General features: G+C 53.9%; 2 protein-coding genes across 5 annotated transcripts; one reads left to right on the forward strand and one right to left on the reverse strand.

Annotated features, from left to right (window-relative positions):
- Window positions 1-388: 388 nt before the first annotated feature.
- On the reverse strand, window positions 389-18,056 carry TACC3 (transforming acidic coiled-coil containing protein 3). 3 transcript variants are annotated; one of them, XM_053577795.1, is made up of 17 exons: window positions 17,838-18,056; window positions 16,658-17,188; window positions 16,383-16,545; window positions 16,109-16,251; window positions 11,127-12,137; window positions 10,097-10,172; window positions 9,818-9,950; window positions 8,009-8,061; window positions 7,513-7,616; window positions 5,949-6,036; window positions 5,546-5,653; window positions 4,092-4,168; window positions 3,967-4,010; window positions 2,993-3,153; window positions 1,084-1,190; window positions 870-990; window positions 389-797 (listed from the first exon to the last, which is right to left on the reverse strand). In XM_053577795.1, the coding sequence occupies exons 3-17, from the start codon at window positions 16,542-16,544 to the stop codon at window positions 732-734; spliced, it is 2,454 nt and encodes an 817-aa protein (XP_053433770.1). In that variant the 5' UTR covers window position 16,545; window positions 16,658-17,188; window positions 17,838-18,056; the 3' UTR covers window positions 389-731. The 3 variants fall into 3 exon arrangements, with proteins under 3 accessions (XP_053433770.1, XP_053433768.1, XP_053433769.1); XM_053577793.1 differs by lacking the exon at window positions 16,658-17,188; XM_053577794.1 differs by lacking the exons at window positions 16,658-17,188; window positions 17,838-18,056 and adding an exon at window positions 17,248-17,357.
- A 50-nt stretch (window positions 18,057-18,106) lies between these two features.
- On the forward strand, window positions 18,107-24,175 carry TMEM129 (transmembrane protein 129, E3 ubiquitin ligase). 2 transcript variants are annotated; one of them, XM_053577801.1, is made up of 4 exons: window positions 18,107-19,195; window positions 21,591-22,065; window positions 22,505-22,664; window positions 22,744-24,175. In XM_053577801.1, the coding sequence occupies exons 1-4, from the start codon at window positions 18,790-18,792 to the stop codon at window positions 22,990-22,992; spliced, it is 1,290 nt and encodes a 429-aa protein (XP_053433776.1). In that variant the 5' UTR covers window positions 18,107-18,789; the 3' UTR covers window positions 22,993-24,175. The 2 variants fall into 2 exon arrangements, with proteins under 2 accessions (XP_053433776.1, XP_053433777.1); XM_053577802.1 differs by lacking the exon at window positions 22,505-22,664 and having other exon boundaries at window positions 22,744-23,009.
- Window positions 24,176-24,506: the final 331 nt, after the last annotated feature.

Raw genomic sequence — 24,506 nt, forward strand, 5'->3', positions numbered from 1 at the left:
AGCCCCATCAGTTTATTTTTATTTTTACATGAAAACTTGAGTCAGGGCTCGGCACCTGTGGCTCAAGCGGCTAAGGCGCCAGCCACATACACCTGAGCTGGAAGGGTTTGAATTCAGGCTGGGCCCGCCAAACAATGACGGCTGCAACCAAAAAATAGCCGGGCGTTGTGGCAGGAGTCTGTAGTCCCAGCTACTTGGGAGGAGGCAGGAGAATCGCTTGAGCCCAGGAATTGGAGGTTACTATGAGCTGTGATGCCATAGCACTCTACCCAGGGCGACAGCATGAAGATCTGTCTCAAAAAAAAAAAGAAAACTTGAGTCTGCTTTGGATTTCAATCTGTGGTCCCTATGCCAGCACCACAGCAAAAGTCCCACAGCACCTGGTGAGGGAGGCAGGATGGAGGCGGGCAGCTTGGAGGGCAGGGAGAGGGACTCACACACTGCACGTGGCAGCAATGGCTGTGGACACGATCAGACTCAGGCCAGAGCCAGGAAATAGGAAATCTTCATTTTAACCAATACCAGGTAACCTCAGAGTTTGAACATAAGAGAAACTTTATTTAATATGCCAGAGGTGGTGGGTTCAAACCCAGCCCCGGCCAAAAAAAAAAATAAAAAAAGAAACTTTATTTAATCTTTTTAAATGCAATCTAGCTTAAAAAAAAAAAGTTGGGAAGTTAAGAGGGTAGAAAGAACATAAAAACTAAGACAGGAGGGAAGGTGGCGGCTGGTCAGATCTTCTCCATCTTGGAGATGAGGTCATCACAGATCCTGGTCAGCTCATCATTTTCTTTAGTCTGAAGGAGAAAAAGCTGAGTAAGTAGGTCTCTACAGAATATGCTTAGAGGGGCCCCCGATGTGCGTCCCACCTTCTGCTCCACCATCTTCTCTAAAGAGTGGCTCCGCATCTGCTCCTTCCTCAGACTCGCCTGCAAGGCCAAGGCCTCTGCTTTGGCCTTGCTCCGGACCTGGGCAATCTCCTCATTTGCCCTGGAGAGGTGAGGGTAGAGGGCAGAGGCTGAGCTCAGGGTGCCGAGGGACTAGACCCTCCTTCCTGGAGCCTCCCTCACTCTGAGCACTCACAGCTTAAGCTTCTCTTCCGCTTGGGCCTTCAGTGCTTGGTACCTCTGGCCCTCCTTATCAATCCTCACCAAGTACTCCTCAACGCACCTCTTCAGTGACTCTTCATTCTTCAGGAACAAGAGCAGACATTAACCATTAATGACCTAAGGGAGCTGTTCAGGCATCCTGGGAGTCAGATGCAGACTGTAGCCCCTCAAGGATGTCTGAGGTATGAGCAGTGAAAAGCCCCCCCACCACTCTCACACCCTCCCCAGCCCACACAGGGGTCCTCAAACAGTGGCCCACGGGCCACATAAGGCGGTGTAATTGTATTTGTTCCCATTTTGTTTTTTTACTTCAAAGTAAGATATGTGCAGTGTGTATAGGAATTTGTTCATGTTTTTTTTATTAAACTATAGTCTGGCCCTCCAACGGTCTGAGGAACAGTGAACTGGGTCCCTGTTTAAAGCCTGAGGACCCCTGTAGAGGCTCTAGATGGCCCAGGCTCCCTGCTCTTTAGGGGGCTGGTTCTTATCCTTGGGCCCTTACCAGTTGTTGCCCCCTCTTGCCACAACTTCTGCCAGGACCTGCATCAGGCAACAGGAACACTGACCAGCCCACCCCTGGGCATCTCCCCTGTAAGCTGAATGCCCTGCTTTGAGGGCAGCAGGGGCTACCTGATACCTGGACACTGCTCCCCACAGCCCTACAGGGGCTCCACCCAGTGACAGAGGAGCTGCCAGTGGGGCACAGCCCTGCAGGGGGGACCTGGCAATCAACAATCCCCTTCCAGTCCTGGCTTCTCTCCTTCAGGGTCTCCACCCCAATTTCCCTCCTATAGGGCTCCCTGCCCAAATGGCCTAGTCACTCAAGCTTCCCACCCAGTCCCAGACTGGTTTGCTGGAGGCTTTAAAGTTGTTCTGCTGAGGTTCCTGCCTCCGGCTAACTGTGCAGCTATGGGAAGCTGCTAACCATCTGCCTGTAGCTGAGGGGTCTGCTATGTGTGGCTTAGGCCTGGGGGCTCTGGCCAGAGTCACCCTCTTCTTTCCAGGGTGAACGTTCAAGGCAGCCAGTGTGAATTCTGAGTTTCTAGCTTTGTATTTCTCATTTCAGAATTCCTAGTTCTGCAGTCTGTAGTGACATACTTCTTTGAATATATGTGATCTGTAGACCCCAGGTGGGATTAAGTGCAGAGAAGCCCCCAAGACAGTGGGGAGGTGCCCAGAGGGAGCCACGATTCAGGTCTGCCCGGGAGAGGCGAGGTCAGTGATGCAGACAACAGTATGGTGGTGGAAGGGGCCCTCACGCCTATGACACTGTCCTGGGGGGGGGCCTGCCTCTCCCTGCCACACCAGCTCTTTCAACTCTGCTCCCTGAGGCAGATCGGCTCCAGTGGGGCTGATTCTATGACTAGTTCTGATCTTCACACGACTTCCCTGCCTCCTAACACCTGGTCGTCCAGCACTGGACATTACTTGTAAACCACTGGCAACAGCAATCAGAGGGTTAAGGTACCCCTGTGTTGGCTCTTCTATCACGGTGGACTTGTTATTCAGAGTGGACAGTCCAGATGCTGCAGTGGCCTGGGGCCCTCTCTAGAAGGCAGGTTCTCACCTGTGATGGGCACAGCTATACCCCTTGCACCTGCCCCAGCTGCTACTTATGTTCATGGCACCCTGCTGTGTCCTGCTTTCCCCCCCCCCCACCGCCAAGCCTCCAAACGGTGTGCCCACACGAATTTCTGCTCATCTGTCAGCCAAAGCTTTGCAAACCAGCTGTGTCGTGTGACTCCCACACCCAAAAGTAGCCCATCCTGTTCATAGGACACTCTATGCCCCACAGCAAGGGAAGGGTGGGCACAGGACCAGGGTCTGTTGGTTGGACTGTGAGGCCCTGTGAGCCAACGTGGTGAAGATGCAGAAGGGCGTACCTTGCGGTAGCCTTCAATAACCTCCTTCTGCTTCTCAAACCGCTTGAAGAGGTCAGAGAAGGACTTTTCCATGGAGTTCAGATCTGCAATAAGTTGTTCTTTTTCTTTTAGAACCTTCTGGATTTCAGCTTGGGCAAGATCTTTCTGTTTCTGAGCTTCCTCTTGAGACACAAAAAGCAAACATTTAGGATTAGAGAGGACCTAAATGCTGGGGTCCAGAAACAGCCAAGAAAATAAAGCAAGGAAACTGGATGCCAGGAGGAAAGGCAAGGAGCTCAGGGGAGAGCCACTGCAGATGTGGTCCCTGATCAGCTGTCCCCTCAAGGTGGCGAGCCCCTTTTCCACCTGTGATCTTCCAGGTGGAAGATCTGACACAAAGCCCAGAACACAGCTGTTCCCTCAATGTTAGCTCCACGGGGCCCAGAGGGAGTAGACAGTGAAGCCCAGGATGCCGCAGCAGAGGTTGCTAAAGAGAGTCAGAACTTGGACACCCTCAGGGTGTATGGTACAACCTGCAAACTGGGAGCTGGTGTGGTGGGTGCCAGCCTGCTGGCTATGCTATTGCAGTGCTCTCAGAGACAGGGCTGGGGAAGTCACCTTGCTCCTGGCTGACAGCCAACCTGAGCAAGGTCTTGGCAGGGACACCTGCAAGAGCCTGAGCCCTTGTTCCAGGAGAGGCCTGGTTCAAGCAGCAGCCATAGGGGATACCACTGGTTCCCTGTCATGATCCCATCACACAGGTGCCATCAGCCTCACTGACTGCTGGCTTCTCCTTAACTTGGAACCTGGGTGATCCCAGGGTGAGCCTGCTATCAGGGAATACTTGTGTGGTGGGAAGAGGGACCCTGGGATGGTAGTGCTAACCTGGCGCCACTGAGTGCCCACTGGCCTGGGATGTCATGAGGAGGTGGGGGAGGGGAAAAGGCTGGCACTTGGCAGAGGCGTGGCACCCCTTGGGTGGCCTAGGCACTCACCCATTGCCTGGTACACGACTTCCTCAAACCTGTCCATGATCTTCCTGTGGGACAGAACAGACAAGCGTGACCTTCTGCCACCAGATGAGCCTGGATCAGAGCTGGTGCATCGCTGTGAGACTTACCCCAGCTCCACATTTCTCCTGTGCAGCTCCTCACACCTGCTTTTCAGCTCCAGGTTCTCCTCCTGTGCTGCCTTCACCTGTGCAAACCACATACCTGAGTCGCAGGTGGGACCCTGAAACCCCCCCCCCCACCAGATCCTTCCATGGTGTGTGTCTCCCATGAGGACCTGACTGGGCCCAGCTCCAAGGTCTCTGGGGCCACATTGCCTTGTCATGGTTTCCACATGGGGGACCCTAGGAGCCCTGGTTAGGCCAAGGCCACCTGCTTCATCCAAGTTAGGTCACCACAAGGCCAAGAGGAAACCAGTAGTCACATAATGAGTGCAAGTCCACCTGGTGGGTCCACCTGTCAGGGCCCCATGGGCTCCTGTGACACAATTCTAGTTAACTTGGTGGACAGGCAGGGCCCAGAGACCCTGAGGCCTGCCAGCAGCATAGGCCTATAGGGTAAAGGGTACCCAGCGGTGAAGGTGAGGCCAGACCTGAGGGCCGGGCTGGATGCAGGAGGCCTCTGGGCTTGCTCTGGGGTCACTCAGATGGGTCCCAACATGGTATGGGGTTGTAGGGGCCTGCTGGGTCTGCATTGCAGGCTTGAGGAGACTTGGGGGCTTAAGTCCCAGCCAGGTCAGCTGTCCTTCTGGGCCACCCATGCTCCCTCTCTCTGGGGACTGCTGGGAAGATGGCAGCTAAGAGTGGTCCCCAAAGACACCAGCCCCTAGAGCAGTGGTTCTCAACCTTCCTAATGCTGCGACCCTTTAATACAGTTCCTCATGTTGTGGTGACCTCCAACTAGAAAATTATTTTCGTTGCTACTTCATAACTGTAATTTTGCTATTGTTATGAATCATAATGTAAATATTTGATATGCAAGATGGTCTTAGGCAATCCCTGTGAAAGGGTCGTTTGACTCCCAAAGGGGTCTCGACCCACAGGTTGAGAACCGCTGCCCTTCAGTATCTCCAGTGGAGGCGATTTAAACAGGCTGAGCCTTAATGTGTCTGGTGAAGATAGAGGGGACAGAGGGAAACATAAGTAGAGGACCCTCAATCCTGAGGCATGGAGGTGAGGCTCCAGCTACCCAGGGACATGTCTGTACTGGCAGGGAAGGGCAGGATAAGGGGCCACACCTGGGCTCAGGACAGCAAATGTTACCCTTAAAGCTACAAGGTCACCCCAAGAGGAAGCTAGAGTCCAGGCCGTCTGATGGCTCCATGTGGGAGAGGTAGCTTATGGGCAGCTACCTGCTTGGATGCTGGATAGAAACCTGGAATTCTCAGCTACCTGAGCAGCAGTGGTGGGCTACGGGGTTGGGGGCCAGTAGTTGAGGGCACAGGCACCTGTGACCCACCTGGAGGACCGGGAATATGCCCTGTGCTCGGTTCTACCCGTGCCTGGCCAGCCAGTCCCTAGAACAGCCCACTAGTTTTATAGAGGAGCCATTCCCATGTCCTTACGGCCACATCTAGGTCCTTCTGGCTGTACTGCAGCAGGTCCAGGATAGGCCCCGTGGAAAGCAGAGGTGGACCCCCAGGCCCAAGGATGCACAGGGATGGGCCCTGCACCTGCAGGGAGAGGGAGATGAGGAGGCTATGCACTGGGAGAGACAGGGAGGAGCATAGCCTATAATGCACCTGTCTCCCACCTCCGACCTGCCCTCAGGGAGGGAAGGTCCATCCAGCTGACTTTGTGGAGACAGCACAGGGAAGGACCTGTGACAAGCTCAGGTCTGTCAAGTGGCTAGTGGTCTCCCTCCCCCCACCGAGCCGAAAGCTCTGACCTCCAGAACAGAACACAGCCCCTAAACCAACACGTCTCTTCAGACTGCAGAGACCACTCAGGAGGGACTGAAGTTCTTACAGGTGCATCCAGTGCTCCCAAGAAGTCAAGCTCCACAAGGGTGGCTTCTGGTGGGTTTCCTGAGGAAGGCCGGTCCTTGTCCTGCAAGCTGAGGCCAAACAGAGCAGCCTAGTCACCACAGATTCTCTCAGTACCAAGCAGGACTTAAGCACAGGTGTGACCAGTCTGATCAAACTCATTTTTTTTTTTTTTAAGTTAAAAACCAATAAAATCAGGGTGGTGCCTGTGGCTCAGAGGAGTAGGGCGCAGGCCCTATATGCTGGAGGTGGCGGGTTCAAACCCAGTCCTGGCCAAAAACTGCAAAAAAACCTCCCAAAACAATAAAATCAGACTTGGTGCCTGTGGTTCAGCGGCTAGGGCACTAACCACACACAATGACAACTACAACAAAAAAATAGCTGGGCAGGGCAGTGCCTGTGGCTCAGTGGGTAGGGTGCCAGTCCCATATCCCAAGGGTGGTGGATTCAAATCTGACCCCAGCCAAATTGCAACAAAAAATAGCTGGGCGTTGTGGTGGGCGCCTGTAATCCCAGCTACTAGGGAGGCTAAGGCAAGAGAATCACCTAAGCCCAGGAGTTGGAGATTGCTGTGAGCTGTGATGCCACAGCACTCTACCAAGGGTGATAAAGTGAGACTTTGTCTCTAAAAAAAAAAAAAAAACAGCCAGGCATTGTGGCAGGCACCTGTAGTCCTAGCCAATTGGGAGGCTAAGGCAAGAGAATCACCTAAACCCAGGAGTTGGAAGTTGCTGTGAGCTGTGACACCACAACACTCTATCTAGGATGACATACTGAGACTCTGTCTCAAAAAAACAAAAACCAAAAACCAAAATACCAATAAAATCAGGTTTGCAATAGAAATTGCAGAACTGTGCCCAGCAAACCCAGCCCCTCCCCCCACACCTGCCTGTCCCTCCCACTGAGCTCTGCCCACTTTAGTGCCACTGCAGACTGGGCTGAGCTGGTTGTCGCCTTGTTTGTGTGATCACTCATGGTCAGAGGATTAATTTCACAATGCTAAGCAGCAAACCTCCCCCCTCAGCTTCATGGCTTCCATGTAAGGCCTAGAAAATCATTCTCCTCAAAATTAACTAAATGCACCATGTTTCCTCCCAGAGCAGGGGGCAGCCCATGTTTTCCACAAAGGGCCTGCCAATAAGCATTTAGGAGGTAAAGGTCACACAGCCTCTCACAACTGCTCAGTGTAAAAGTGGCCACCATGATTTGTAAAGAAATGGGTATGGCCATGTGCAAATAAAAATTTATAAACTATTTATTTTTTTATGGTGGAGTATGGCCCTCAGGTTATGGTTTGCTGATTTTTGTTCTAGACTCTAGAACAAACAGAACTAGAACTAGTTGGTTCTCAACCTTCCTAATGCTATGACCCTTTAATATAGTTCCTGTGGGTCACAACCCACAGGTTGAGAACCGCTGTTCTACAGTAACTACATAACAAATATGTTTGTCCCCTTAGTCTGGAAGTCTCTGATCATATGGCAACCTGGGAGCAGTCACCCATCTCCCCAGCCTGTACTAAAGGCCCCACAGATGGGGGTGGGTACCTGTCTGGCCCAGTGGTTACAGCCTCTGGTCGATGAGGACTGTCCTTCAGGAGTGGGTCAAACTTGAGGTATAAGGACTGCTTCCTCAAGGCTGACTCCTTAAACTGGGGAAAGACAGGGCAAGTCAGCAGGTATCACTGTTGTCCCAGAACAAAAATCTTGATAGTCCTGGGGTGAGTTGGCTACCAGGGCCATCCCTGCCTTTAGTCATCCACAACCTTGCCCAGGGGCCACCGTTCCTGGCAGCACATGTTCAGTTTGTTTTGGGTGAGCACTTAAGTTGGGACTTGGCTAGGACCCCAGGCCACCACGTTAAGGAGAAACTGTAGGAAAAGGGGGACCTAGAGAGACTCAGGATGAATCATGCCTATTTTGCAGTCAGGAGAAACTTAGGTCCCCAGTGATGCCCCACGCTGAAGAACCATCTGGCTATTTTGGTGTGTCGGGGGAGGTGTTCTGCGGACACATGCTGCCACCACAGTGCAAGGAGACTCACCGAGGAAGCTCCGAATTGCTCCAGGTAGTCCACCTCAGCCCCCGTGCCTAGAACTGAGAGGGAACCATCATTGCTACTGTCACCATGTCCCCATATCTGGGGTCTCCTCACGGGAGGGGGTGTCCTGTGGTGCTCAATAACCAGTGACTACATTGGTGGGACAAATTCAGAGGCATTCCCAGCCTCCAGGCCAGCAGCCTCCTCACCTGGGACCGAAGGTCTTTTGCCTCAGGTGGCATTTCTCACTTGACTGCTGCCTGCTCTGGGGCCTGGGTACTCCCTGCAGTGTTGAGTAGCATGGCTGGCTCAACTCACTTGATGACAAAGGCACCCCTACCACTGGACAAGTAGTAACATGATGCCTGGGGGCAAAAGTACCTTAGTTGACAACTAATGTTTAAAACTGCCTTAGAAAAAAGTTTTAGGATCTGATAATATGAACTTTGGTTAAAAAAAACAACCTAAGAGTAAGCTGAGGATAATCGCTGGAGCCCAGGAGGTCCAGGATACAGTGTGCTATGTCTATGCCTGCTAGTGGAGGAGCATAGTGAGATATCTCTAACAAATACTAATTAAAAAACACACAAAAACTTAAGGGTACCTCATACTACATATAAAAATTAATTCCAAATGGATCAAAGACCTAATAAATGTAAGGAAGAGCTACAACTATAAAACTCTTAGAAGCCCCAGGCGGTGCCTGTGGCTCAGTGGGTAGGGTGCTGGCTTCATATACTGAGTGTGATGGGTTCGAACCCGGCCCCAGCCAAACTGCAACAAAAAAATAGCCAGGTGTTGTGGCGGGTGCCTGTAGTCCCAGCTACTCAGGAGGCTGAGGCAAGAGAATCGCCTAAGCCCAAGAGCTGGAAGTCGCTGTGAGCTGTGATGCCATAGCACTGTACCGAGGGTGAAAAAATAAAACTGTCTCTAAAAAAAACCCAAAAAACAAAAAACTCTTAGAAGCCCCAAAGATGTTCATTAGCCATGGGGAAATACAAATTACACACAGTGGTGTGGCTGGTGGTGTGACAGTAACAAGTGCCACAGTTATAAGTGTGGGTGTGGAGCCCCTGCACCGTGTGGACTGGAGGCGGTACAGCCCTTCTGGAGAACAGGCTGGGATGTCCTCTAAAAGCTGACCACAGGGTCACCATGATTTACTAGTCCCCCTCCAGGTGTACAGGAAGAAGAAATGAAAACACAAGTATGAATCAGAACCAAAGGTGCCTCATACCATACGCAAAAGTTAACTCAAGATGGATCAAAGAACAAAAGACATGGGTGTTCATGGCATTATTCACAACAGTTAAAAAGTGGAAACAACCCAGAGTCCGATGATGAACAACAGAGTGAACAAAGTTCCATGTGGCTCAGCCGCTGTGACACAGCTGGTTTCTGGCACCAGCCTCATGACAAGTGCTCAAGTTTTTCTCCTGTGTCTCTTCTGAAGCGTTTTGCTCTAGTGACTGCAGGCTGGTATTGGAAGATTAAGCTTCTCACCTTGTCATTGTTCCTTGATCACCATGCATCCCAGGGATGACCATGTATATGCATGTCTGGACTGCCTCATCTACATCTTCTGCTGGTTTTTATGCAATTTCCACTCCTAGAAGTCCTTTATGTTAAAGGGATAAGCCCTGTCCTACAGAGGATGCCCACCTTTTGATAAGCTAGAGGTTTGTATATAAGTCACTTAACATGAGGAGACAGACCAGTTGGTGAGACCATCACCTGCCTATGACAGGGAAGTCAAGCTGTTGAACAGTGTTCCTGGGACACATCAGAGGATGTCCACCCAAGGCAACTTACCCTCAGCAGGGTCTCTGAAGCTCTCTTCTCTCAGCTCCAAGGCAGGCTGTGGCCCGTGATGAGTGGGGAGGCCAGCCTCACTGCCCTGATAGCTCATGGGAGCCGATGTGTCCGAAGAATTCTTGTCTCCCGCCTGGAGGGAAGGTAAGGGTCACTCTGGGACCAGAGTGGGGACAGCAGGGTGTCCCACCCTTATCACCTCAAGTTCACCTGTGCCTCCCCACACCCTGATGCTTTTCTGCACAGATAAGAGCAGAACACTTGCCCTCACATGCGCACCTTACTGTCGGCACTTGGGGTCTCGGCTGTTGTCTGCGTCACAGGTGTGTCCTCCACTGAGGTTGGAAACAGCTGCCTGGAGAGACAGAGTCAGTAGACGGCTGGGTGCCTGGCTCTGTGGCCTCTAGCCACTGAGGGGCCACCTGCCTCCCACCTGCATGGTATGGTCACGTCAGTGCTCAGGCTCCAGTGTGCCAGGTACAGAGGCTGCCCAAGGGACTTGGTCATAGAGCCACCCTCAGCAACCCTACTCAGAATGAAAAGCAGGTGCCCTGCTCTATGGGAGGAGTGGGCCAGCAAAGATGATGCACATAGTCCTTTGACTGTGAAATCAGTAAAGGGCCCTGGTGTAGGGGCTCAGGCCTGTAGTCCCAGCTACTTGGGAGGCTGAGGCAGAAAAATCGCTTGAGCCCAGGAGTTTGAGGTTGCTATGAGCTGTAACTACTGAGGATGACAGAGTAAGACTCTTATCTCAAAAAAGAAAAAAAAAAAAAATCAGCAAAGGGCTGGGGGGACAAGAGGTGGGAAGAGACAATCCATCCCCTGGCAGAGCAGCTCAAGCCATGGGTACGGCCTCAGGAAGGCAGTGGATGGCAGTCAAAGACCGGCTTTGGAGGCTGCTCAAGGTGGGGGGGCGGGGTAGGATGACAGCCAGCAGAGCCACAAGCTCCACCAGAAGGCACACGCAAAGACCGAGGGGATCACTGTGTCTGGCTGCTGGCATAACACACCTAATTCAGGTTCACCTGAGGAGGGATCATGGCCGGGGGAGAGGGTTTTGCTCTTGAGCTGGCACTTTCTGCTTTTCCCCTGAGCCAATCTGACTCTTCCTTAAACTGAGTGCACAGAGGCCAAGGTCCTAGCACTGGCCACAGCCTTGTCTCCTCGGCTCAGCCCTATGTCTGCCCAGAGGGCCCTCCTCAGGGTTTTCTCTGGACACAAAGAAACGTCCTAGTAGCATTTCCAGACTTGGACCCTGACCACGCACTTCACAGAGCACCCACCCAACACTGTTACCCGCAAGACTTACAGGCTCACACTTGAGTCCTCGGTGGCCTGAGGCCCAGCTCCCAGCTGCTCAGCCACAGGCTGGGCTGGCATGGTCTCAGAGCTTCCTGGGGGCCTGGCTTCCCTATCAGCAGACTCGGCGTCGCCTCCAAATGGGTTTAAGTCTGGGCCACCCAGCTCGTCCCAGTTGAGGTGGTAAGAGCCCCAGGGAGCAGGCTTGGGGTGCTCAGCCTGCCCCTTACCTGTGCTTCCCTCCTTGGCCTCCTGTTCTTGCCCCACCTCCATGCTCTTTGAGGGGGGTTTGAGGCCCGGTCTCTTTCCAAGTCTCTTCTGTGGGGGTGCCCTTTTGCTGGTGACACCATCAGAAAAATCAAATTCTAGTCTTAGGGGTTCACTCTGCCAGGAGTTGGCCTTTTGGCCAGTGGCCTCTTCTCTAGGACTCAGGGTTGTGGCCCTGTCAGCCACCAGGGGCCCAGGTGCGGGTGCATTCTCAGGATGGGTGAGGGACTGGGCGCTGTCTGCTGGCATGGGGGTGCCCACGCCCCCAGGGGAGGCTGGGGCCTCACTAGGCAGGCCTGCAGGGGACACCCCTCCACACACTCCCTTGGGGCTTGTGATCAGAGGTGCAGCAGCTGTGGCTGAGGAGGCACAGCCCCGGCCACTTGCATTTTCTCCCTCAGCCTTGAGAGGAATCTCTGCTTTGACAATGGCTGCTGTCCTGGGAGGGTCTCCCAGGGTCTCGGAGAAGGGTGTCACACTCCAGTCTGAGGAAGGAGCTCTAGCAGGTTCCTCCACCGCTTGCTCAGGGCTGCCAGTTTTCTTCGAAGATGCCATCTGGCTTCTGGGACTTCCTGGGCTCTGAGGAGAGCTGGAAGCCCCTGGGTTAGCTGGGGGATCCAGGCCCAGCTCCCTGGAGGTGCCACCTTCAAAGGCTGGAGCTCTATTTCCTGAAGCAGTGTCAGCACCAGCCACCACTTGTTTCTGCAAAATTCCATTGGTCGTTTTGGAGTCCACTTCCTTGATAAACTGTTGGCTTTTTAAAAACAGATTTAGTTAACATTAATTGGAGTGAATTCTCATGTCACTCTGCCATGACAGAAGCAGGACCCATCACCCTGGATACAGCTCCCAGCTCCATGCGCCTCCCCAACTCCCAGTTCTTCAGCAAGGTTCCCCGAGGTGGTGATCAGCTCCCTCTGCACTTGGTTGGCCATGCTGACCCCTTAGTGGGGTGGGACGCCGGACACAGTGTCTCCAGTTGTGGTGGGCTTTGTGACTGTTTATTTCTTCACATTCACCAAATGCCTTCCTAGGTGCCGGATCCCCATTTGCCCTGTGCCTTTAGGGTCTTTGCTATTCAAACAGTCCCGGTCACCATGGGAGTGGTCTAGTGCCCAGGAACCCCCCCACACTCCCACCCCCGTCAACTGTAACAGCAACCCATACAGCACAGGTTGCTGACTGGGCATTAGGAGGTGGATACACCCAAATGGCTCACGCCAGGCATAATCTTGGAGGCTTCTCCCCCACCATGTAGATGGGGGCTCCCTACTTTCCTGCCACTTCCTTTAAAGGGACAGCTTAGGCATTTGCCATTGAGCTCAAAGCAACCCATGATGTGCTGCTGGTTGCCACGCTCTCAGCACCTGTGCTGTATGGGTTGCTGTTCCGTGGGTTGCTATTCCATGTGTGGCCAACAGGTGTGCCACTTATGTATCCCCAGTGGGTATAGTAATAAAACTTTATTTCTATCTTGTGCTTCTAGTCCTCGAAGGGGTATTCCCTATCATAAAGATCCTAAATTACAACATCTGTTAGCTTAGGCAGAAAACAAGAACGTTCAGTCAACCCTGTCCTCTGGCCTAAATCTCACCCAAGGATTTGTGAGTGAGATTAGTGCTGGCAGCCATCTAGGGACATGCAGGCTGAGAGACCAGAGATGTGACAAGTCAATCATCCAGGTGAAGGTTTTCTGTGCTGCTCAAACTTTTGCTGAAGAGAGGCCAGCTAGGATCAGTGATGGAGCCCTTAAACCAAGCAGTGCCTGAGCAGCTGGCCTTGGCGACTCTTTTCTCGGATGTGACTACACTGGCCCAGGACCTATCACATGGGACCACTGTCCTGCCATGCCTCACATCTAATGCAGGGTGGCTGGGCACAAAGGCTACAGAGCCCTGACAGGCTTATTGGCATAGTGCTGAGGGCATGGGCTGATGTGCCTCCTTCTGTTGCTCTCAAGAGGCAGGGTTCTCACAGCCAGGCTAAGTCAGTCTAGAGCCTCAGAGGAAGGCCCTGCACTCCCTGTCATCTCTCCCAACTCTTCAAGTTTGGAAATGCTAAAACTAAGAAATTGAGGGTGAGGAACTGCCTGCCTGTTGGACTGGTCACCATTGCTGTCTGTTCAGCTGATACTGGTGGTGGTGACCTCCAGATAGCCACCTCAGCCATACTTGGGGACAATGCACTGACAGCCAGCCACCTGACGCCACTCTCTGGTCTCATTCCTGCTGACCCAGGGGCTCCATGAAGAGACTGCCCCCTGGGCTTCACATGGTCCCCAGCACATAGCAGAGTTCTAAAAAGAGATAAGACAGTCATAGGGCAGGGACAGCGGGAGCCTGAGCCACTGATGTCAAGCCCAGAGATGCTCGTGGCTTGAGTCTTTCAGGACTCTGCTCCCAGGCCTTCCCAGCTCCTCTGTGTTCTCTGTCCCACATAGATGGGCACATGGGCCAGAAGAGGACACAGGAAAAAGTTGCATATATTTGTTGGTGACATTTTATTTAAGTGGAGAGCTTATTAGTGCAATTTTGTACTTTTCTCTGTACATCTAAAACTTATTTAAGAGCCTTGAACAGTTAAGTCAGCAAAAACTAGTAGGAAGTTGTGCTGTGAGGCTCTTGCCACTGTGGATGTGAGAATGTAGGCACATTCGGCAAAGGCAGGAAGCACTGCCTCCAGGGCCTACCCTTCCTAGGCAAAGGCAGGATATGCTTGGTGCTGCCAGGCACAACCCTTTGACCACACATGTTCTACTTAGCAGGGAGTTGCAACCCACTCTGTTTTTGGCCTGGGCAGGTTCACTCACTCCTCTGCCATCTGGTAGTCCCCTGCTCCTGAGAAGTCATCATACTGATGCCAAACTTAGCAAGGACACCTGATCAACACACCACACTGCACCCCAGAACTCCTGGACTCAAATGATCTTCCTGCCTCAGTCTCCCAAGGAGCTGGAGCACAGGTGTGAGCCACAGCCCACACACATTCTGACTGGTAATACAGCAACTTCTCTGCATGCAGGTTTCTGTCTCCTCTTTCCAAGTGCTGAGAAGAGCAAAATTAAACAGAAAATGAAACTGCAGCTTGCTATTTCCTGGAGTGTGGTCAGGACATTTTAATGAGTTAGAGAAACAGACTGAGGCCAACTAATTGGACATCAAGGGCACAGGAGCGGAGTGAAGTATGAAGTTAAAACTTATTCTGAGTAGTTGATAGTCAAAAACTCATTAGAGGGGCAGGGCATGGCAGCTCACACCTGAATCCTAGCACTCTGGGAAGTAGAGGGAGGTGGATCGCTTGAGCTCATGATTTCAAGACCAGCCTGAGCAAGAGTGAGACCTCATGTCTATTAAAAATGAAAAACTCGGCGGCGTCTATGGCTCATACTGAGGGTGGCGGGTTCAAACCCGGCCCCGGCTGAACTGCAACCAAAAAATAGCTGGGCGTTGTGGCGGGCGCCTGTAGTCCCAGCTACTCGGGAGGCTGAGGCAAGAGAATTGCTTAAGCCTAGGAGTTGGAGGTTGCTGTGAGCTGTGTGATGCCATGGCACTCTACCGAGGGCCATAAAGTGAGACTCTGTCTCTACAAAAAAAAAAAAAAAAAAAAAAGAAAAACTTGGGCGGCGTCTGTGGTTCAGTGAGCAGGGCGTTGGCCCCATATACCGAGGGTGGCGGGTTCAAACCTAGCCCCGGCCAAACTGCAACAAAAAAATAGCCGGGCGTTGTTGCGGGCGCCTGTAGTCCCAGCTACTGGGGAGGCTGAGGCAGGATAATCGCCTAAGCCCAGGAGTTGGAGGTTGCTGTGAGCTGTGTGATGCCACGGCACTCTACTGAGGGCAATAAAGTGAAACTCTGTCTCTACAAAAAAAAAAAAAAAAAAAGAAAAACTCCGGGCAGTGCCTGTGGCTCAAGGAGTAGGGCGCTGGCCCCATATGCCAGAGGTGGTGGGTTCAAACCTGGACCCAGCCAAAAACTGCAAAAAAAAAAAAAAAATAAATAAATAAAGAGAGAGAAACTTTCTCTAATAAAATAGAAAATTAGCCAGGAACATATACCCAGCTACTTGGGAGGCTGAGGCAGGAGGATCCCAAGAGTTTGAGGTTGCTATGAGCTAGGCTGAGGCCACTGCACTCTAGCCTGGGCAAGAGTGAGACTCTGTCTCAAAACAAAAAAAAAAACTGAGGCTTGGTGCCCATTGCACAGTGGTCACTGTGCCAGCCATATACACTGAGGCTGGTGGGTTCAAACCTGGCCTGGGTCAGCTAAACAACAATGACAACTGCAACAAAAAAATAAGCTGGGCGTTATGGCAGGCTCCTGTTGCCCCAGCTACTTAGGAGGCTGAGGCAAGAGAATTGCTTACGCCCAGTAGTTTGAGGTTGCTGTGATCTGTGACACCACGGCACTCTACCAAGGGCACCATAGTGAGACTGTCTCAAAAAAAAAAAAAAAAAAGAAAAGAAAAAAAGAAAAAGAAAAACTGAGGCAAGAGGACCACTTGAGCCCAAGAGTTTGAGGTTGCTATGAGCTATGATATTATGGCACTCTACCAAGGGTAACAAAGTGAGACTCTACCTCAAAACAAAACAAAACAAAATAAAAACCCAACAATAACAACACAAAACTCATTAGAAACAAGGAGAAATCTGCAGGATGTGACAGAATACCCTGCAGGGTCCATCACAGGCTGTGAAGCTACAGTACCTTCCATAGCACCCACACTTACTTCTCTTTCTGTGTCCAGACCTGGTGAGAGTTTTCCAACCCAGTGGTGTCATACAGCACAAAAGGCATCTCGAGTTTACTAGTCATGCTGGGACTTAAGATCCTGTGTGTCTGGGGATCCCGCAGAGGGGTCTGAAAAGTCACCTGTCAGGGAGTGAGGAGAAAGCACTGTTTGCTAATTCATATCCTTACAACCATGTTGGCAGCTCTGTGTCATCAGAGAACCAGATCCCAGGGCAAGCTGATAGGCCACACACGATAGAGTCCACACTCACCTTCATAGCTCTGGCCAGGTTCTTAGGTGGCACATTTTCTTTCTGTGATGGACGAAGAACAGACAAGCTTCCGGTAAGTTGTGGTGGTGAAAACAGGAAGTCGGAGCTTTCTGTACTTTTTTCACTGGTGACATTTTCGCCATTTAGGACCTGCAGACTCATTCTAGAAAAGCAAAACATCTTGTGTCAGTGTGAGGATGACATCTGGGTACAGATGTGACCCAGGCGCAGACATCCCCTTCCTGAACAGGGGTGCTTAGCACCCTGGAGCTCACACTTGTCACAGGCGTCCTCTGCTAAGCTTGGCAGAGAAAACCTCAGAGAGGGCACCTGGCCTGCTTCAGGAACTCTGACTCTCCAGCCTGGCGGGGGGAGTTTCAGGCAGCCCTTCCACTCCTGGGACTACGAGCTTAAAAGGGCTTCAGGCTGAGATGACAGAAAAAAAAAAAACAAAAAACAAAAACCCAAAACCCCAAGTCCTGGTAACAACTCCTACTGCTGGATTACTCTGTCAGGGGAAAGGAGATGGGAAATTCTGGCCTGCAGGAAAACCAGAAGAACCAGGGCAGCCATGGTCTGGCACAGGACTCTGCATGTGCTATGGGGTACCAGAGGGAACAGAGCATAGATGAGGTGCCAAAAGCATAGAGGCTCAGAGGAGATGGCCAATTACTGGGTGGGTGTCCGGGGGGAACTTCTACAGCAGGGGTTCCAGTCAGGCCCAGAATGCTCCACACCTACCTCTCAGGTTCTCACACTAGTCACTGATGTGTTTTTCCACCCTTTCCACCTACAGGGTTCCAGATCTAGGGGCGGGCAGAGAACCAAACGTCAACCTGCCCAGAGGGGCACCACGGCCACTTACGGGAGGTCAGAAGTGTCCCGAGAAGGCCACTAGGCCACTATGTGCTGGTGGACAGAGAAGGGCAGGAGAGAAGTGGGGAATCCAGGAGGTCCTGCAGGCAGAGGAGGCAAGACCCTGCCCAGGACAGCAGGCCCATGCAGGCCTGTGGAGGGGAAAAGCGATCACAAGTCAAAAGGCAAGGCTGAGACCTCCTGGACAACCGGGTAAAGGGCACGGGGAGCGGGTGCTCCCTGAGCCTGAGGTGCGCAAGCCTAGAACTAGGGACATGGTGACCGAGAAAACCTTTATGCCAGCCTCCGGCAGGCGAGGTTTTTATTGATTTCCGAGTCCGGAGCCGAAGCCGGGGCCGGGCCTGGCGAAAGGCTCCGAGAGACACACGCACAGGAGCCCACACGAGGAGCGCGAGTGAGCTCCGGACCGCGGAGCAGGGCTCTGCGGGGCCCGTTGGCGCGGCGGGGCGGGCGGAGGGGACACTTCCGGGAGCCGCGACCGGCGGGAACCGATGGGCCAAGCCCGGCGGCAGCCACGTTCTGGGGATCTTCTTCGAGAACCCGAGACCCTCGAGGGGGAAACGGTAGCCGCCCATCTACCTGCCCGCCACTGCGGGGCTCCGGACCCGCGCCGCCACAGCGAGGAATGAAGGAAGTTGCGCCGCTCCTACGGGGTCGAGTCCGGGTAACCGAGTACGGTAGTCGCCGCCGCCGCGCCCGTGAATTCAAACGCCGACGGTTGGCTCCGCGCGACCAATCAGCGAGCAGCCGGGGCGGGATTACGCGAGCGACCAATGGGAAGCCCTGTTATCCAGCCCCGCCCCTCGCGCTCCTGCGGTTCCGCTTCCGGGGTCGCCGGTTGGCTGGAGGTGGCTGGTGCTAGAGACCGCAGGCTCGCCGAGGAGAGTGGCTGCTTGGCGGCGAGCCGTGGGTGCGGGACCAACTACGGTCCCGTGGCTCTCGGGCGCTGCGGCGGGAGCGACTGGGCTGCGCGGCATGGCTGGGGCTGAGAGACGCTGGCTCGGCCCTAAGTTCCCCCAGCTATTAAGTGTAGCGCCACCCATAGGGCGGCCTTGAGGAGGCCGCGCCGTAGTGGGGACTGTCGGGACAGTTCTCGGCTTTTGGCTGGACTGGGGTCTCCAAGGCTCCGTGTCCCAGAGTCGGTGGCGGCCGGGCAGCGGGACCCCCATTTCGCAGAGTGCTTGGTGGGCATACTGACGAAGGGGAGCGCCATCCCCCAGGATGATCCGCGGGAGGCGTGACGAAGGAGAACTCCATCTCCTAGACTGCCGTGTGTGTGGCTACTCCCTCTCCCCGAGTGCCCCGCGAGCGGCCTGACCGAGGAAACGCCTAGGACTGCACCGGGGACGGCATGAAGTGTGGGGAGGGACTCCATCTCCCAGAATGCCCCGCGGGAGGCGTGAAGGTGGCGGGGAGGGGGTTAAATCTTCCCCGGCGCCCCTCCGGCCGCCTCGTGGGGTTGAGGGGAAAACTCCAACTCCCAGAACGCTCCGCGGCCAGCATGACGTGGTAGGGGCGCCCTGTGGGCGGTATGACGGAGTTGACTCATTTCCCAGAATGTATCAGGGGGCGGCATGACGTGAGGGAGGGACTCCATCTCCCAGAGTGCCCCGCGGCGGCCGGGCGGCGGCGGTGGCGGTGGCTGCAACCGACCCGCCTGGGACTGGACGCTGCAGTCTCTCGCCCGCACCAGGGTGGAAGGTCTCGCTGGGCGGTTTCCGGCGACGGCGCGATGGATAGCCCCGAGGTGACCTTCACGCTGGCCTACCTGGTCTTCGCCGTGTGTTTCGTGTTCACACCTAATGAGTTCCACTCGGCTGGGCTTACCGTGCAGAACCTGCTGTCAGGCTGGCTGGGCAGCGAGGACGCCGCCTTCGTGCCCTTCCACCTGCGTCGCACGGCCGCCACACTGCTGTGCCACTCGCTGCTGCCGCTTGGTGAGGCGCCGCCTCCGGCTTCCCGCCCGGGATCAGGGGCGGCCGGGCTTCTCTGGGGTGGGCAGCCCCGCCAGCGCTGGCTCACCACGGCCAGAAACCCAAGTTCAGGACCCTGGGCAGGGATGCTTAGGCCCGCCGGACTCACGTCTTGAACCGCCGGCGTGGCTGTAGTCGCAAGATCGGCAGCCCGTGTGTGTGGGGTGGTGGGGTGGGGTGGTGGCGGCAGCTGCCAATCTCGCGAACCGGCACGAGGAGGGAGAGTTGACCTGAGTGGAAATGGTGAAATAAAGGCCAGAAAGACAGGGGGAGGCAAAGAAAGACAGGAGATGAGAGATAGGATGGTGTTGGAAGGATGACTCGGTTGATGGCTGCAGCCAGCACCCCAACCATGGAAACAGCTTTATACAGTATCTTAACAGGGTTGCATAAATCTTAACACCTGGGATAGAGATTAACTTAAAAAGGAAAAACTGCAAGCTTGCCGATAACAGGTGAAAAGAATGTTGTTAAAGAAAAAGCAGCTCCCAAGCTGTGGGGGACCCTACCACCTTATAGCCCTTCCCCACATGCCAGGAGACCGACTCCAACGGTAGGGGTCAGAGGATTCATGGAGGATGGGTGTGGGCAGAGCAGGCAGAGGCGGATAGCCTGGTCTGGGGGCCTCTGGCTCAGGTGCTAGTCAAGAACCAGCTGGCTGGAGGATGGGGAGAGGCATCAGGTAGGACCTGGCTAGAAGATGGGTGCAGACGCAGGTGGCCCTTCGACCATGGTCACAGCTCTGTAGACCCAGGAAGGGCATCTCACTAATGTGGGGATGAAGCAGCCTGGGCCCCTGGGAGCTGGGGACAGAAGAGCTTTTATTTGTAACTGTCTTTTTTTTTTTTTTTGTAGACAGAGTTTTACTTTATGGCCCTCTGTAGAGTGCTGTGGCATCACACAGCTCACAGCAACCTCCAACACTTGGGCTTAAGCGATTCTCTTGCCTCAGCCTCCCAAGTAGGGACTACAGGCACCCACCACAACGCCCGGCTATTTTTTTGCAGTTCAGCTGGGGCTGGGTTTGAACCTGCCACCCTTGGTATATGGGGCGGGCACCTTACTTACTGAGCCATAGGCACCACCCTATTTGTAACCTTCTTAGAAAATTGTCAAGCCTCATAGACATGTTACTTATTATGTAACAGATTACCTGAAAATGTAGGGGTCTTTCTCCAAAGTTTATTATTTTTCTTTCTTTCTTTTTTTTTTTTTTTGAGACAGAGTCTCACTATGCAGCCCTTGGTAGAGAGCTGTGGTGTCACAGTTCACAGCAACCTCAAACTCTTGGCTTAAGTGATTGTCTTGCCTCAGCCTCCCAAGTAGCTCGGACTACAGGTGCCTGCTACAATGCCTGCCTATTTTGTTGTTGTTGTTTTTTTTTTGCAGTTTTTGGCCAGAGCTGGGTTTGAACCCACCACCTCTGGCCTATGGGGCCAGCGCCCTACCCCTTTGAGCCATAGGTACCACCCTTGTTGTTGCCATTGTTGGTTAGCTGGCCCGGGCATGGTTCGAACCCGCCAACTTTGGTGTATGTGGCTGGCGCTGTAACCACTGTGCTACAGGCGCCAAGTCCAAAGTTTACTATTTTCTTTGAAACTAGAACCTGCAGCCCCTGGGCATCTTTGGTATTCACTCCGGACTTGGGAATCATCTTTGATCTGGCTCCCTTGCCTCATGCTGTGGCCCTTCATGCACTTGCTTACTCACACACAAGACATCCAGCTCTGGGGTGACCACGTCTGACCTGCTGCCTCAGAGGAGGTGGATTTTGTTTATTTTTGCTTTTCTTAGATTTTGTAGATTTTCTTTCTTTCTTTTTTTTGAGACAATGTCCCACTATGTCGCCCTCAGTAGAGAGCTGTGTCATCGCAGCTCACAGCAACCTCAAATTCTTGGGCTTACATGAGAATTTAAGCTCTTGCCTCAGCCTCCCAAGTAGCTGGGACCACAGGTGCCTGCCACAACGCCCGGCTATTTTTTGTTGCAGTTGTCATTGCTGTTTAGCTGGCTTGGGCCAGAGTTGAACCTGCCAGCGTCGGTGTATGTGGCTGGCACAGCAACCACCGCGCTATGGGCGCTGAGCCGATTTTGTAGTTTTTGATACTCATTAATTGTGAAAAATTAAAGCAGTAAATTAAAAACATTTTCCTCTAGTACATTGTACCACTGCTGTGGGCAAGCACTGAGTGGTAACTGACCAGGGTGGAGGGCTAGGCCCAATGCTGGGGATGAGAAAAGAAGGGGCCCCCACCCCCTGGCACAGGGGAGATGCTGTGGCCCTGAGGTGGGCACCACTAGGGGTGGCACAGTGGCCTAGCAGTCCTGGCCTCTCCTGAGCGCATCTAATCCTTTGCAGGCTATTATGTGGGCATGTGCTTTGCTGCCTCAGAAAAGCGGCTCTATTCCCCCAGCCAGGCCCCAGAGGCCTGGCGGCTCTTTCTCCTGATGGCTGTGACCCTACCTTCCCTCGCCTGCACTCTGATCTACTACTGGTCCTTCGACCAGTGGGCCCGCCACCCACTGGCCCGCACCCTGGCACTGTATGCTCTCCCGCAGTCTGGCTGGCAGGCTGTGGCCTCTTCCATCAATACTGAGTTCCGGCGGATTGACAAGTTTGCCACCGGGGTGCCAAGCGCCCGAGTGATTGTGACAGACACATGGGTGATGAAGGTGACCACGTACTGTGTGCATGTGGCCCAGCAGCAGGATGTGCACCTGATTGTGACAGAGTCGCGGCAGCATGAGCTCTCTCCAGACTCCAACCTGCCGGTGCAGCTCCTTACCATCCGCGTGGCCAGCGCCAGCCCCGGTGTGCAGGCCTTTGACATCCGGTAAGAGTGAGGCCGCCTCCAGAGTGTGTGTGTCAAGCCAGTGCCAGGTTCTGGCCTCCATGCCCCAGGGAGGCATGGGGCATGACAGGCGTTGGCCTGCATGGTACTAGGCGTCTAGGACATGTTGGCCACTGACCCCTCCAGCATCATTTTCTGTCATGGTCCTTTTTAGCCTCCACATTTTTGGCTTCCCCTGAGCTCCCTTCACACATTTTGGGGAGCATTTGGGGGACAGTGCTGGCACACAGGCTCAGTGACTGCCTTGACTCAGGTTTTCTGTCCCTGAAGCGGTGCAGAGCAGGCTCTGGCTTCAGGGCCATCTTTTTGTGCTTGGGGGGGGTGGCCGCCCATTCCCCCTTGGGGCACAGCTAGGGTCTCCTCTCTCCTCACTGGCCCCAGGGTCTTGGCCAGGCTCTGGCTTAAGGCCATGCCTCTGCAGGCTAAACTCGGCGGAGTATGGGGAACTGTGTGAGAAACTTCAAGCACCAATTCGCAGCGCAGCCAATGTGGTCATCCGCCAGAGCCTGGGCGACCTGTTCCTGGAGACGTTCGCCTCCTTGGTGGAGGTCAACCCAGCCTACTCGGTGCCCAGCAGCCAGGTGGGTGGCTGGCAGGTGCAGGCTGGAGGGTGGGCCCAGGCTGTCCCGAAGCTCTGAGTGACTCTCTGTCTGCCTGCAGGAGCTGGAGGCTTGCATTGGCTGCATGCAGACGCGTGCAAGTGTGAAGCTGGTGAAGACCTGCCAGGAGGTGGCTGTGGGCGAGTGCCAGCAGTGCTACTGCCGCCCCATGTGGTGTCTCACCTGCATGGGCAAGTGGTTTGCCAGCCGTCAGGACCCGCAGCGTCCGGACACCTGGCTGGCCAGCCGTGTGCCCTGCCCCACCTGTCGTGCCCGCTTCTGCATCCTGGATGTGTGCATTGTGCGCTGAGCAGCTGGCTGGGGCCTCAGAGCCTGCTCGAGGCCCCACTGGCCCTGGGGGCATGGCAGAGCAGCCAGGCCTCCACTGCCAAGGGCTCTATTCAAAGCACACTCAACCTGCAGGGGGCTGCCTTTGCCTTTGTTGTTTTGTTTAAAAAGAAATTCTTGTGGAAACACTGCCCCCCAGTGGTAGTGGGAAGGGTCTTCACACCTTCTCTTCCCTTCCTCCTTCACCTGTCTCCAGGTAGGGGCAAATACTGGACACAGAGAATGAGGCGTTGGGCCCCATCCCCAGAGCTGTCCTTTGGGAGACCCTGGGATCTGCTCCTCACCTGGGCCACTTGCCTTAAATTTTTGCAGCACACCCGTCTCTCGGTCAGATTCAGATTCACCCGGGTAGCTGTGGTCTGTTTTCCCATTGCTTCCTGGAACTGGCCGTGTGCTGTAGGCCCCTCCCCAACTACAGAGGCTGCTTGGAGTCCCTAGTCAGAGCCTGACGGTGAGGGTGGAGAATAGTGCACTCTGCAGCATGGGAATACTCCTGGCCTTTCTGGCGGGAGGTGATGGAAGGGCAGGTCAGGGCGGCCCCCACTCATGGGGCCACCTGCCTCTGGAGGGGCATCTGCCTTATACCTGGTGCCTTCTGCTGCCCTCACAAGTCTAAGGAAGGCTGAGGCCTCAGACTCCTGGTGGGGAATGGGGACCAGAAAACTCTCCTTCCCAGGAATGCACACTGGGGTGGCCACTGCTGCAGGCTCTGCCTGGTTCAGAAGGGGATGCCCCCTATGGTCAAGGCTTTGATGGGTGTGGGTTGGGGGGTGGGCAGGGAAGATGCTGACCAGGCCCTGGGCACAGCTGTGACACAGGTGAAGGATGACTTTCACCTGTAGTCCTGAACCCCTAAGCTTAGCTGTTTCAAGTAAGGGTGACAGCTTCAGCTGGACTGACTTGCCCAAGGCTGCACCTGGCCCTAGGATTTGGGAGCAGAGAAAACTCAGCTTCATAGGGTTCTTTGCGCTGCTCAGGGGCAGTGGCCAGGAGTCACTCAGTCTCAGTCCAGAGTTTCAAGGGCCAAGGAGGGGTCGGATGTTTAGGGGTTATTTTTACTACAAGAGAAGTTACTTAGTTTTATAGAGACAAATCTATTGTAGTTAAATGACACAGTACTTAATAAAAATGTTAGTCTGAAGTGATATCCTGTATTTTGCTTTACCGGATGTTAAAACCAAGCTTTTGGGTCGCGTGCTGTGGCTCAGGCCTGTAATCCCAGCATTCTGGGAAGCTGAGGTGGGAGGATCCCTTAAGCTCAGGAGTTTGAGGCCAGCCTGAGCAAGAGAGAGACCCTGTATTACTAAAAATAAAATTGGGGGAAAAAAAAAGAAAAGCGGCGCCTGTGGCTCAAAGGGATAGGGCACCAGTCCCATATGCTGGAGGTGGTGGGTTCAAACCCAGCCTCGGCCAAAAACCACAAAAAATAAATAAATAAATAAATAAAATTGGCGGCATGGTGGTACCTGTAGTGCC

This window comes from Nycticebus coucang, chromosome 23 (genome assembly GCF_027406575.1).
Source record: "Nycticebus coucang isolate mNycCou1 chromosome 23, mNycCou1.pri, whole genome shotgun sequence".
Taxonomy (NCBI): domain Eukaryota; kingdom Metazoa; phylum Chordata; class Mammalia; order Primates; family Lorisidae; genus Nycticebus; species Nycticebus coucang.